Genomic DNA, 12,023 nt, shown 5'->3' with positions numbered 1-12,023 from the left:
CGTTCATCTCTCTCTTCTCTCTTCTCTGTGTTCGTTCATCTCTCTCTAACTCTGCGTTCGTTGTCTCTCTGTGTGTTATGTTCAGTGGGGGTGTTCAGAAGGAGAAGGTACGGGGCAAAGATGAGACGTACTGGAAGGAGATCAATGCAGCCATGGCCTTGACTAACCTGGCGCAGGGAAAGGACAGCAGTGGATCAGGGACGACCAGCTGCATCATCCAGAAGTCCTCTCATATATCAGAAGTAAAGACTGTCAAAGTGCCTCTGGTGCAGAAGTACTAGCGCCTATCACGGAGTCGTCTGTCTCCAACTCATCTTCCCTTCTACTCTCTATGCAACATCAACCTTCCCTCTGAAAACTCACTCGGAAGAGACAGTCAAAAACAAGAAACAGGTACTCTCTGTTTTCCGTCTGTAAAAATGCAGCAGAACTGAAGACATCCTATTTCGTGTGTGGGTTGTGTTTTGACCTGCATCACATGCATTAGACAGGTGTTGCCATGATCATCGTTAACTGCATTGTTCAGTTCTGAACGAGACACTTTTGTTATGTTAACTTATTTGATGTATCTGAATTTCATTTTTTTTTTTTTTTATACTCCGAGATTTGTATTGTACTTTTGCCAAAGTGCCTTTTTGGGAAGCAAAGCAACACACCCGTTGTGGTTAATAATGTACAGAGTGCCTCTGGGAACATAAAGGACTATCTGAAGAGGCAAAATAATATGGTCTTATAAGCTTCTTCTGAAGGACTCCCTCCATGATATGTGCCTTACAACGTGAATGAATTTAGCTGACCTTAAATAACATCTGTACTGTTCTAATTTATCAAGACACACACAAACACACACACACAAAGCAGTGTGTGACTAAATTAAACTAAACTAAACAGACAATAACTGTGAATATATAGATAAAGTTCACTCCAGCCAAACACCTAGCACTTGAGGGTTAGAGTGGACAAGATACCAGCAGATCCATTGTGCTGTCGTTAGTCACAACCACCATCATGTCTTCCACAGCTCGGCCTTGGGGTTTCATTTCCGAGAGAGGATGGATCCTTATCGAGGCATTTAAACTGGAAAGCGCAAGCAAATGTTGAACTAGCACCAGCATACAGGCATGCTCACGTGCACACACACGCAGGCTGACACACACGCAGGCAGACAAGCAGACAGGCGTGCAAACCCACACACACACTCGGTCGGGAGGTTTAGTCGGCCCAGTGCTGCATCCGTTTAAGGGCCATGAACTAAAGGGATGTTTTTCTTTCTGTTATCAGTGTAGTATTATATGAAGTACAGTGTTGCTCCCTTATATGTTTTCCTTTAGAACAAGGTACGTCAACAGTGTAAAAAAGACTAGGAGGTCAATTCAATCCAACCCGGATTGCAGTATTTACGCAGTAGTTATTTTTCCAATGGTCAAATGAATTCGCAGACTGGTCTTGGGTACTGTATAAAAACCTACAACTACTAGCAGGGTGACCCCCCCCCCCCCACCCCCTCACACACAGGTCTGCTTTTCAGAATTAGAAGTGTGCGGGCATGGGATGGATATTGTACATAAAGACACTGAGTAAACGTTGCTAAGGCGGGTTTGATTCAATCCAGCCTAGCTCACCATGCCGTTTAATCCTACACTCACTCCTGCTTAGCTGTTCAGAATCACATTCAATTGCTGTTTACAAGAAGCCAGAGAGAGAGAGAGAGAGAGAGAGAGAGGAGAGAGCAAGAGACTTGCTCAAAAAAATTACAAATAATAGCCTTTTCCAGTATTATCTCTTTGTCAGCCAGCAAAGCAATTGTTCAAGTATTTGTTATTGAGAGTTTGTTTATCGCAGTGGTTGTTCTGCTGTATCAAAGTTTTACTTAACCATAACCCGTTGTGTTCCTTTTTGACCGACTGGAAAGAATCCTCCTTAAATACTTATAAAGTATGTTATTTACATTGTAGCAACCCAATGCCAAGTACACAACTGAGAGAAATCAAGTTGGACTGTTATAGTAACTAGTCGGCCATTTTCTGCCGACTCACTAATTGTATGTTATCTTCAAGGTACTGTTTGTGTCAAAATCTACACTTTTTTAAATTCTCTGTGCTGTTTGGGCCCATTGTTTGACAACCTCGACTGTGCTTGTGGTCAAGGGGTGATTGAGAAAAGCTGCACAAAGTTACTTTTAGCAATGACTCTTATTCTTGAATGTGCAAACCGTTAAAAGCTGCACTTTAGACTCTCTGTTCTCCAATAGAAAGAAACGAAGAGAAGGCTCATTGAGAATATATTGAGATTGATTTGAAGGGGAACAATTGTTGAGGCTTCAGAGTATAGACAGCCATTGTTTTAGCTGTAGCACCCTGTAGGGACACCAGAAAGCCATTGTTTTAGCTGTACACCCTGTAGGGACACAGAATCAGCCCTTGTTTTAGCTGTACACCCTGTAGGGACACAGGAATCCAGCCATTGTTTTAGTGTACACCCTGTAGGGCACAGAACACCATTGTTTTAGCTGTACACCTGTAGGGACACAGAACAGCCATGTTTTAGCTGTACAACCTGTAGGGACACAGAACAGCCATTGTTTTAGCTGTACACTCTGCAGGGACACAGAACAGCCCATTGTTTTAGCTGTACACCTGTAGGGGACACAGAACAGCCATTGTTTTAGCTGTACACCCTGTAGGGACACAGAACGCCATTGTTTTAGCTGTACACTCTGCAGGGACACAAACAGCCATTGTTTTAGCTGTACACCCTGTAGGGACACAGAACAGCCATTGTTTTAGCTGTAGCACCCTGTAGGGACACAGAACAGCCATTGTTTTAGCTGTACAACCCTGTAGGGACACAGAACAGCCATTGTTTAGCTGTACACTCTGCAGGGACACAGAACAGCCATTGTTTTAAGCTGTAACACCCTGTAGGGACACAGAACAGCCATTGTTTTAGCTGTACACCTGTAGGGGCACAGAATACAGCCAGCGAACTAATGTACCCCAAGGCTTCGGTCCGGTACCTGTACCTTTATTTTTTGTGCAAAAACTCATGCTTCAAACAGATGCTGACAAACGGAAAGCAATTAACTTTTTGTCATATTTGAAATCTATAAATTATTAAGGATTGTAAAAAAATAAGTTGGTGAGAATAGTCTGTTTTTTTTATTGTTAAGTTATGAGTTAAAACATTTTGATAGAGACTGGATTGTTATCCAATGACCAAATGCATAATATCTCTTGTATTGTCTGATTTTGCTTTTATGTGAACATTTTTTTGTTAATCTATGGTTACTTCCACAAAACAATGATAAAACCTTTGAAGAAATTGTATGAAATTGACATTTTGCTCAAATTGGGACTCTATAAAACATACAGTATATATTCAGGGAATTGTATAAACTTTTATGAATAATTTTTGAACCATTGAGTTATTTTTCTATCAACTTTTACACATGAGAAGAAAATTCATTTTGCTTTAACTCTGATCAAAAATATGAAACTCTTGCATCACTATACCAAACTTTACATTAAAATATATATTTTTTTAAACGGCACTTGAAAATAAAATCTGAATTCACCACAGTTTGTTTTTGCAACATTAACTCCTCACTGTTATCTGCTAAAACACATTTAAACCTGCACTTTTGGCATTCTGGGTTAAAGAGGTCAAATCAAATCATCAAATCAAATCAAATTTTATTAGTCACATACACATGGTTAGCAGATGTTAATGCGAGTGTAGCGAAATGCTTGTGCTTCTAGTTCCGACAATGCAGTAATAACCAACAAGTAATCTACCTAACAATTCCACACTACTACCTTATACACACACACAAGTGTAAGGGATGAAGAATTGTACATAAAGATATATGAATGAGTGGTGGTACAGAACGGCATGGCAAGATGCAGTAGATGGTATAGAGTACGGTATATACATATGAGATGAGTATGTAGGGTATGTAAACATAAAGTGGCATAGTTTAAAGTGGCTAGTGGTACATGTATTACATAAAGATGGCAAAGATGCAGTAGATGATATAGAGTATCAGTATATACATATGAGATGGGTAATGTAGGGTATGTAAACATTGTATTAAGTGGCATTGCTTAAAGTGGCTAGTGGTACATTTTTACATAATTTCCATCAATTCCCATTTTTAAGTGGCTGGAGTTTTGAGTCAGTATGTTTGCAGCGGCCGCTAAATGTTAGTGGTGGCTGTTAACAGTCTGATGGCCTGAGATCAGAAGCTGTTTTTCAGTCTCTCGGTCCCGTGCTTTGATGCAACCTGTACTGACCTCGCCTCTGGATGATAGCGGGGTGAACAGGCAGTGGCTTGGGTGGTTGTTGTCTTGATGATCTTTATGGCCTTCCTGTGACATCGGGTGGTGTAGGTGTCCTGGAGGGCAGGTCGTTTGCCCTGGTGATGCGTTCTGCAGACCTCACTACCCTCTGGAGAGCCTTACGGTTGTGGTCGGAGCAGTTGCCGTACAGGCGGTGATACAGCCCGACAGGATGCTCTCGATTGTGCATCTGTAGAAGTTTGTGAGTGCTTTTGGTGACAAGCCGAATTTCTTCAGCCTCCTGAGGTTGAAGAGGCGCTGCTGCGCCTTCTTCACAACGCTGTCTGTGTGGGTGGACCAATCAGTTTGTCCGTGATGTGTACACCGAGGAACTTAAACTTCCACTTCTCCACTACTGACCCGTCGATGTGGATAGGGGGGTGCTCCCTCTGCTGTTTCCTGAAGTCCACAATCATCTCCTTTGTTTTTGTTGCCGTTGAGTGTGAGGTTATTTTCCTGACACCACACTCCGAGGGCCCTCACCTCCTCCCTGTAGGCCGTCTCGTCGTTGTTGGTAATCAAGCCTACCACTGTAGTGTCATCCCGCAAACTTGATGATTGAGTTGGAGGCGTGCATGGCCACGCAGTCGTGGGTGAACAGGGAGTACAGGAGAGGGCTCAGAACGCACCCTTGTGGGGCCCAGTGTTGGGATCAGCGGGGTGGAGATGTTGTTACCTACCCTCACCACCTGGGGGCGGCCCGTCAGGAAAGTCCAGGACCCAGTTGACAGGGCGGGGTCGAGACCCAGGGTCTCGAGCTTGATGACGAGTTTGGAGGGTACTATGGTGTTAAATGCTGAGCTGTAATCGATGAACAGCATTCTCACATGGGTATTCCTCTTGTCCAGATGGGTTAGGGCAGTGTGCAGTGTGGTTGCGATTGCGTCGTCTGTGGACCTATTGGGTCGGTAAGCAATTGGAGTGGGTCTAGGGTGTCCGGTAGGGTGGAGGTGATTGGTCCTTGACTAGTCTCTCAAAGCACTTCATGATGACGGAAGTGAGTGCTACGGGCGGTAGTCGTTTAGCTCAGTTACCTTAGCTTTCTTGGGAACAGGAACAATGGTGGCCCTCTTGAAGCATGTGGGAACAGCAGACTGGGATAGGATTGATTGAATATGTCCGTAAACACACCAGCCGCTGGTCTGCGCATGCTCTGAGACGCGGCTGGGAATGCCGTCTGGGCCTGCAGCCTTGCGAGGGTTAACACGTTTAAATGTTTTCTCACCTCGGCTGCAGTGAAGGAGAGCCCGCCAGGTTTTGGTAGGGGGCCGTGTCAGTGGCACTGTATTGTCCTCAAAGCGGGCAGAAGTTGTTTAGCCTGTCTGGGAGCAAGAACATCCTGGTCCGCGACGGGGCTGGTTTTCTTTTTGTAATCCGTGATTGACTGTAGACCCTGCCACATACCTCTTGTGTCTGAGCTGTTGAATTGCGACTCGATTTGTGCTCTCTGTACTGGGACTTAGCCTGTTTGATTGCCTTGCGGAGAGAATAGCTACACTGTTTGTATTCGGTCATGCTTCCGGTCACCTTGCCCTGGTTAAAAGCAGTGGTTCGCGCTTTCAGTTTCACGTGAATGCTGCGTCAATCCACGGTTTCTGGTTTGGGAATGTTTTAATCGTTGCTGTGGGTACGACTCGTTCAATGCACTTCCTAATGAACTCGCTCACCGAATCAGCATATTCGTCAATATTGTTGTTGGACGCAATGCGGAACATATTCCAATCCGCGTGATCGAAGCAGTCTTGAAGCGTGGATTCAGATTGGTCGGACCAGCGTTGAACAGACCTGAGCGCGGGAGCTTGTTGTTTTAGTTTCTGTTTGTAGGCTGGATCAACAAAATGGAGTCGTGGTCAGCTTTTCCGAAAGGGGGGCGGGGCGGGGGAGGGCCTTATATGCGTCGCGGAAATTAGTATAACAATGATCTAGGGTTTTTCCAGCCCTGGTAGCACAATCGATATTGCTGATAGAATTTAGGGAGTTTTGTTTTTAGATTAGCCTTGTTAAAATCCCCAGCTACGATGAATGCAGCCTCAGGGTGTGTGGTTTCCAGTTTACAAAGAGTCAGATAAAGTTCGTTCAGGGCCATCGATGTGTCTGCTTGGGGGGGAATATATACGGCTGTGATTATGATTGAAGAGAATTCCTTGGTAGATAATGCGGTCGACATTTGATTGTGAGGAGTTTCTAGATCAGGTGAACAGAATGACTTGAGTTCCTGTGTGTTGTTATGATGATCACACCACGTCTCGTTAATCATAAGGCATACCCCCCGCCCCTCTTCTTACCAGAAAGATGTTTGTTTCTGTCGGCGCGATGCATGAAGAAACCAGCTGGCTGCACCGACTCCGTTAGCGTCTCTTGAGTTAGCCATGTTTTCCGTGAAGCAGAGCACGTTTGCAATCCCTGATGTCTCTCTGGAATGCTACCCGTGCTCGGATTTCTCAACCTTATTGTCAAGAGACTGGACATTGGCGAGTAGTATGCTAGGGAGTGGAGCGCGATGTGCCCGTTCTCGAAGCCTGACCACGAGACCGCCTCGTTTGCCCCTTTTACGGCGTCGCACAGGGCGCCGGCTGGGATCAGATCCATTGTATTGGGTGGAAGGCAAAACATGGAATCCGTTTCGGGAAAGTCATATTCCTGGTAGGAACGATGATGAGTTGACGTTAATCGTATATTCAGTAGTTCCTCCCGACTGTATGTAATGAAACCTAAGATTACCTGGGGTACCGATGTAAGAAATAACACATAAAAAAACAAAATACTGCATATTTTCCAAGGAACGCGAAGCGAGGCGGCCATCTCTTTTCGGCGCCGGAAGCGCCCCAGCCATGTGTTTGTTTGATTGGATAATTCCCGCAACATAAAGCCTCGCAAAAATATAATGTAGCAATTCATCTCTGATTGGGCCTCTGTTAAAACAGAGTGTTGACGTCTTTCGCTTTCTTCTCAGAATTATTCTGAATAGGCCACCCCATTAATTAAGCTAAATGCAATTGTCTTTGGTTTCTGTTTAGTACATACTGAAACCCAAAAGACACACAAGCCCCGAAATAGAAATAGATTTAAGGGACTAGAGCAGGAATAATGTAATGTCATTTCCTTAGTGAAAACACGTCACCCGCCCGCTGTTCTGAAGGTCTTAATTTCGATGATTATGTCACAAATGGCATGCTTTTCCCTATATAGTGCACTACTTTTGACCAGGGCCCCAGAAGTAGTGCAGTATATAAGGAATAGAGTGCCATTTGGGATGCAAACCATGATTCAACAGCAGATGTGAGACATGTTTATTTACAATACAGGAGGGGTGTGGTTTTCTAAAGAGCATTTTCAGAGCTACACCAACAAATCAGACTCTTTTACAGCTTACTGTATACATCAGTGGGATGTCTCTGTCGCCGCAGATTCACAGTTAAACTGGGCCCCTGTGTTTGGTATTACTGGTATTTTTTGACTTCATTGGGATTCTCAAACAGTACCTTAGGACAGTTGTGTGTTCTTTGTGCATTCTGCAAATCCACTTATTACAATATGGACTAATGGAGATATGGTTTCTCTATACAGATCACAGTGACTAACTGTGGCGTTGTATTTGTACAATGCTTTTGATACAGTGTGCACAACCAAGCCTTTCTGCAGGGATCATGCAGTAAAGTTAGTCTCCCCTCCACAGTGAAGTTGGAGGAAGCGTGAATTCGTGGCAAGAGACGCTAGGTGTGTCCTTGTCCTCAGGGTTTGGTGTTGGCGGCGGGGCCTACACCCTCTCCTCGCCTCTCCTCTTTAGCTTCTATTAATCGCTCTACCATGCCATCGCTCTGCTCGCCACCCTATCCTGAGCCCTGCCGCGGGGCCAAGGCCCTCTCACTCCAGGGACGGCGCGCGAGAGAGAGGGGAAGAGAGGGGAGGTAGGGAAAGGGAGATGACATAAAGTAAGAGGCAGAGAGAGAGACACAGAGAAACATACAGAGGCAGAGAGAGAGACACAGAGAAACATACAGAGGCAGAGAGAGAGACACAGAGAAACATTACAGAGGCAGAGAGAGAGACACAGAGAAACATACAGAGGCAGAGAGAAGAGACACAAGAACATGACAGGCAGAAGAGAGAACAAGAGAAACAATACCCAGAGGCAGAGAGAGAGACACAGAGAAACATACAGAGGCAGAGAGAGAGAGTATACAGAAACAGAGTCCAAAGGAGTCCTTCCCAAGCCAATGGCAGTGAACACAACACCACAAACTGCATGACGCTGCCTGGCCCTGGAAAGCCCTTCGCTGCACGGCCCATCTATCAGTCAGGACCAATCAGGCGAGGGCTCTTTGAGGGGCCAGCGGCTCAGCAAGGGACCACTGGGGATGTACTGGATCCCTGAGCCAACTGGAGCGCAGCTCTATCTCTCTCCCCCTCCCTCCCTCCATCCCTCCTTCCCTTTCTCTCTTGTCTCTCAGGCAGCTATCCCGGACACGTCCCAAAATAATTCTATCAGGTGTTTTGACCCGTCTCTCTGTTCTCATCTCTCATTAAGTGGCCTGGCACACATCCACATCTGAGCAATAGTTTCCATCGAAAATATTAAGCGATATTCCATCATGGTTTCTTTTTTCCCCTGATATGTCCCAAATGACACCCTATTCCCTATATAGTGCACTACTTTTGATCAGGACCCATCAGGGCTCTGGTCAAAAGTAGTGCACTATGTGGGGAATAGGGTGCCATTTGGGACTCAGGTTTGGTGTTTGTCTGGAGGATTTGAAGTTGAAGACTCGCATTTGCTGAAAGATTTGAAAAGCGTTGCGGAACTAAGAGCTGTTATCTCGGAGCGCACGATCGAGAGACAGACAAGTGGAGAGATGTTAGGCGCTTGGCGGACAACTTTACTTGACAGACTCCAGATCACCTTGTTTTTACCCAGCCAGAAAAGGAATGGAACTCAGAGGAAAACCACACGGGATGAAATCCAAGAACCAAAGACTTTATTCCTGAAAATCATTTAAATGAACAAAACAAATTGTAAAGTATTTCTTATTTGATGAGGGACTCTAACCTTCACCACACTGAAGTAATTAGTTACCTTGCAGAGGAGGATGCTCCAACAGCACGTTCAATAGAGTCAGTCCTTCTCTGCATCCCAAATGGCACTGTATTGCCTATATAGGGCTCTGGTCAACGTAAATTCACTATAATTGAAATAGAGTGCCTTTTGGGACGCAAACCTTGTTGCGTTTCCACTCATACACAGTACGCTTGGAGACAAATCTGAAGACAAACAGCATTCAGCTTGTTATTCAGAAATTGCTCAACTAATTTGTTGATTAAAATGGTCCGGCTTTGCAATCTTCTCAGCAATGGGACCGGTACTGATCAACTGCAGGTGCATGTCACAGGAGGTTGGTGGCACCTTAATTGGGGAAGATGCGCTCATGATAATGGCTGGAGTGGAATTAGTGGAATGGTATCAAATACATCAAACAAATGATTTCCATGTGTTTGATGCCATTCCACCCGCTCCGTTCCAGCCATTATTATGAACCGTCCTCCCCTCAGCAGCCTCCTCTGCTGCATGTGTGTTTTGCCATTATTTCATGTGCCTTTTTAAGCGTTTTTACATCATATAAAGGTGAGGAAGCTAACAAAGCCATGTAAGGTCACACAGACACTGTTGTAGGAGTCTCAGCTCTCGTGATAAAGAGTGTCGACAAGACACACAGGAGTCAACGGGTAAAAGGGTGATGACATTTCAAGGATGTGTCCCAAACGGTTCTATTTTCTATATAGAGCACTGCTTTTTACCAGAGTCCTATGGCCCTGATCAAAAGTAGTGCACAAAATAGGGAATAGGGAGTCAAATTGGGACATAGACAAAGTCTTTAAACCGTTGAAACAGACTGATATGCACTTACCTAAAGACTAAAGATGAGGGCTCAGACACACCAAAAGCGTTTGCTGGCCGAGAGTACTTAGCACCTCCGAGCATAATTTGCAAACCGAGTGTGTACCGTCGGCAGTCAGATGTTCACACAACAAATTTACGATTGGAATTGTAACACCCTAGGTGCTAAATGTAATACTTTATTAGTAATTATATAATTATAAGTGTTAAACTAACACTTTTCAAAGTATTGATAAACTAACACCCCAAGAGTGTTGCAAATTCCAACTTAAATTAACACATTATTAAAGCGGTTGTTGGGAATTAACACCTGTGGTGTTACAGTAACTCATTGTTGGGTGTTGTTTTCTATCTGGTGTAAAGCCTTATTTGCATATTTATTTCCCAGGGTKCCTTTCGAGTGAATTTTAGATGTACCAATACCACGCATGAGCGTGTTCGCATTCGAAGGCTTTCAGTCCTGTAGCTCACCAAGTGAGTGCAGAAGTGAAGATTTCATCCTAAAAATGTCATTATTTATGACAATTACATTACTTTTTTTGACAATACCATACTTCGACAGCTAGTTTCACCCTGACACAATAGTCTGACACTTCTGGTTTGCAGGCCACATTGGCAAATCATATTATGCTGGCTTGCAAAGTGTTACATAATTCCTATTGGAATCCAGCCAGAGTTAGGATATCCAACAATTGGAACTTTTAATCACCCGCAATCTGCAGTTAGAATGACATGCCAAGGTAGGGAAGAGAGATAAGAGACTACCTTAGCCATCGAAACTGGCACGGCCATTTCAATAAAGGGTGAAAAAAGTTGATTTGTTTAGAAAAATGTATGTTATTTATCTTTGTGTAGTATAAGATCAATTAATCAATCAATGTGCATGCAGAAAGATAGATATTAAAACAAACTAATCTAAAACGCAACCTAACTCAGAGAGAGTTAACGGAAATGAACTCAACACAGTTGTGTAACACCACCACCACCTGGTTAACACATTTATTCACCGCTGGTGTCAACCCCACTAGAATCGACACTCAAATATATAACGCCCACAACACTTTTAACCTCAACACCGAGATGTTAACGCCCGCAAATCTGCTTCGCACAGCAGGTGGTCCCTAAAACACCGCGTGCTGAATGATCAGCAGATMCACATTTGGTGCGATGTATGCGAGCCACATCTCACCCAATCACAGATTTACCGAATCACATCAAGTGAATCACACAGAGCCAAAGACTCCTTACTATAATAAATGAAGAGTTCATTTAGAATCATGAAGGAATTATGTAATATATGAATTGTTRTCTCAGTGTGATACTTCCTATACTTATCTATAGGAATGAGGAAAGTTACATTGCTTTTTATTCATTTCTTAAACTAATGGGGCAGGATGACTGTTAAGAGTAAAACACTGAAAAGGTTTATTTTGTTATATTATATTGCTTAATGGATTATTTCCCTAAGGTATTTTCTATTGGTCTGAGTATGAGGGATGAATACTGGAATTGTTTTGTCTCCATCATTTTATTATTGTTTTAAAGCCACAAATGTTCAACTCTTCTCCTGGTTCCAATGCTGATGTGAGGCGGCAACTCGTTTCTAAATCTGCTGCTCAGTAAGCTTACCTAAGGCAGTAACAACATTTCCTGTCTTTATTTCTCATAATAAACTTCAAAAAACCACGAGAAACATTGAGAGAAAAAAAGTTTGACTTATAAGAAACAACATGAAAATGCTATTTTCGGCCAAACAGCGGCGTTTTAGACGTGTTCACTGTTCTGCTTTGTTA

General features: G+C 43.8%; 1 protein-coding gene and 2 long non-coding RNA genes across 3 annotated transcripts in view; 2 read left to right on the top strand and 1 right to left on the bottom strand.

The window, feature by feature from the left end:
* LOC111973460 (homeobox protein Mohawk-like) overlaps positions 1-2,020 on the top strand; it is a 30,965-nt gene extending 28,945 nt beyond the window's left edge. The window contains 1 exon segment of the mRNA XM_024000832.1: positions 86-2,020. Coding sequence (XP_023856600.1) covers positions 86-281 — 196 coding nt within the window. The 3' untranslated portion in view covers positions 282-2,020.
* Positions 2,021-2,285: 265 nt separating this feature from the next.
* On the top strand, positions 2,286-3,321 carry LOC139028700 (uncharacterized). Its single transcript, XR_011480945.1, has 2 exons — positions 2,286-2,325; positions 2,723-3,321. It is a non-coding gene; the product is annotated as an uncharacterized lncRNA (long non-coding RNA).
* Positions 2,363-2,694, bottom strand: LOC139028699 (uncharacterized). Its single transcript, XR_011480944.1, has 3 exons — positions 2,635-2,694; positions 2,557-2,594; positions 2,363-2,438 (listed from the first exon to the last, which is right to left on the bottom strand). It is a non-coding gene; the product is annotated as an uncharacterized lncRNA (long non-coding RNA).
* Positions 3,322-12,023: the final 8,702 nt, after the last annotated feature.

The sequence above is a fragment of the Salvelinus sp. IW2-2015 genome, linkage group LG14 (assembly GCF_002910315.2).
Source record: "Salvelinus sp. IW2-2015 linkage group LG14, ASM291031v2, whole genome shotgun sequence".
NCBI lineage: Eukaryota > Metazoa > Chordata > Actinopteri > Salmoniformes > Salmonidae > Salvelinus > Salvelinus sp. IW2-2015.
The sequence above is the reverse complement of the archived record's forward strand: the minus strand, read 5'-3'. Positions and strand labels throughout refer to the sequence as shown.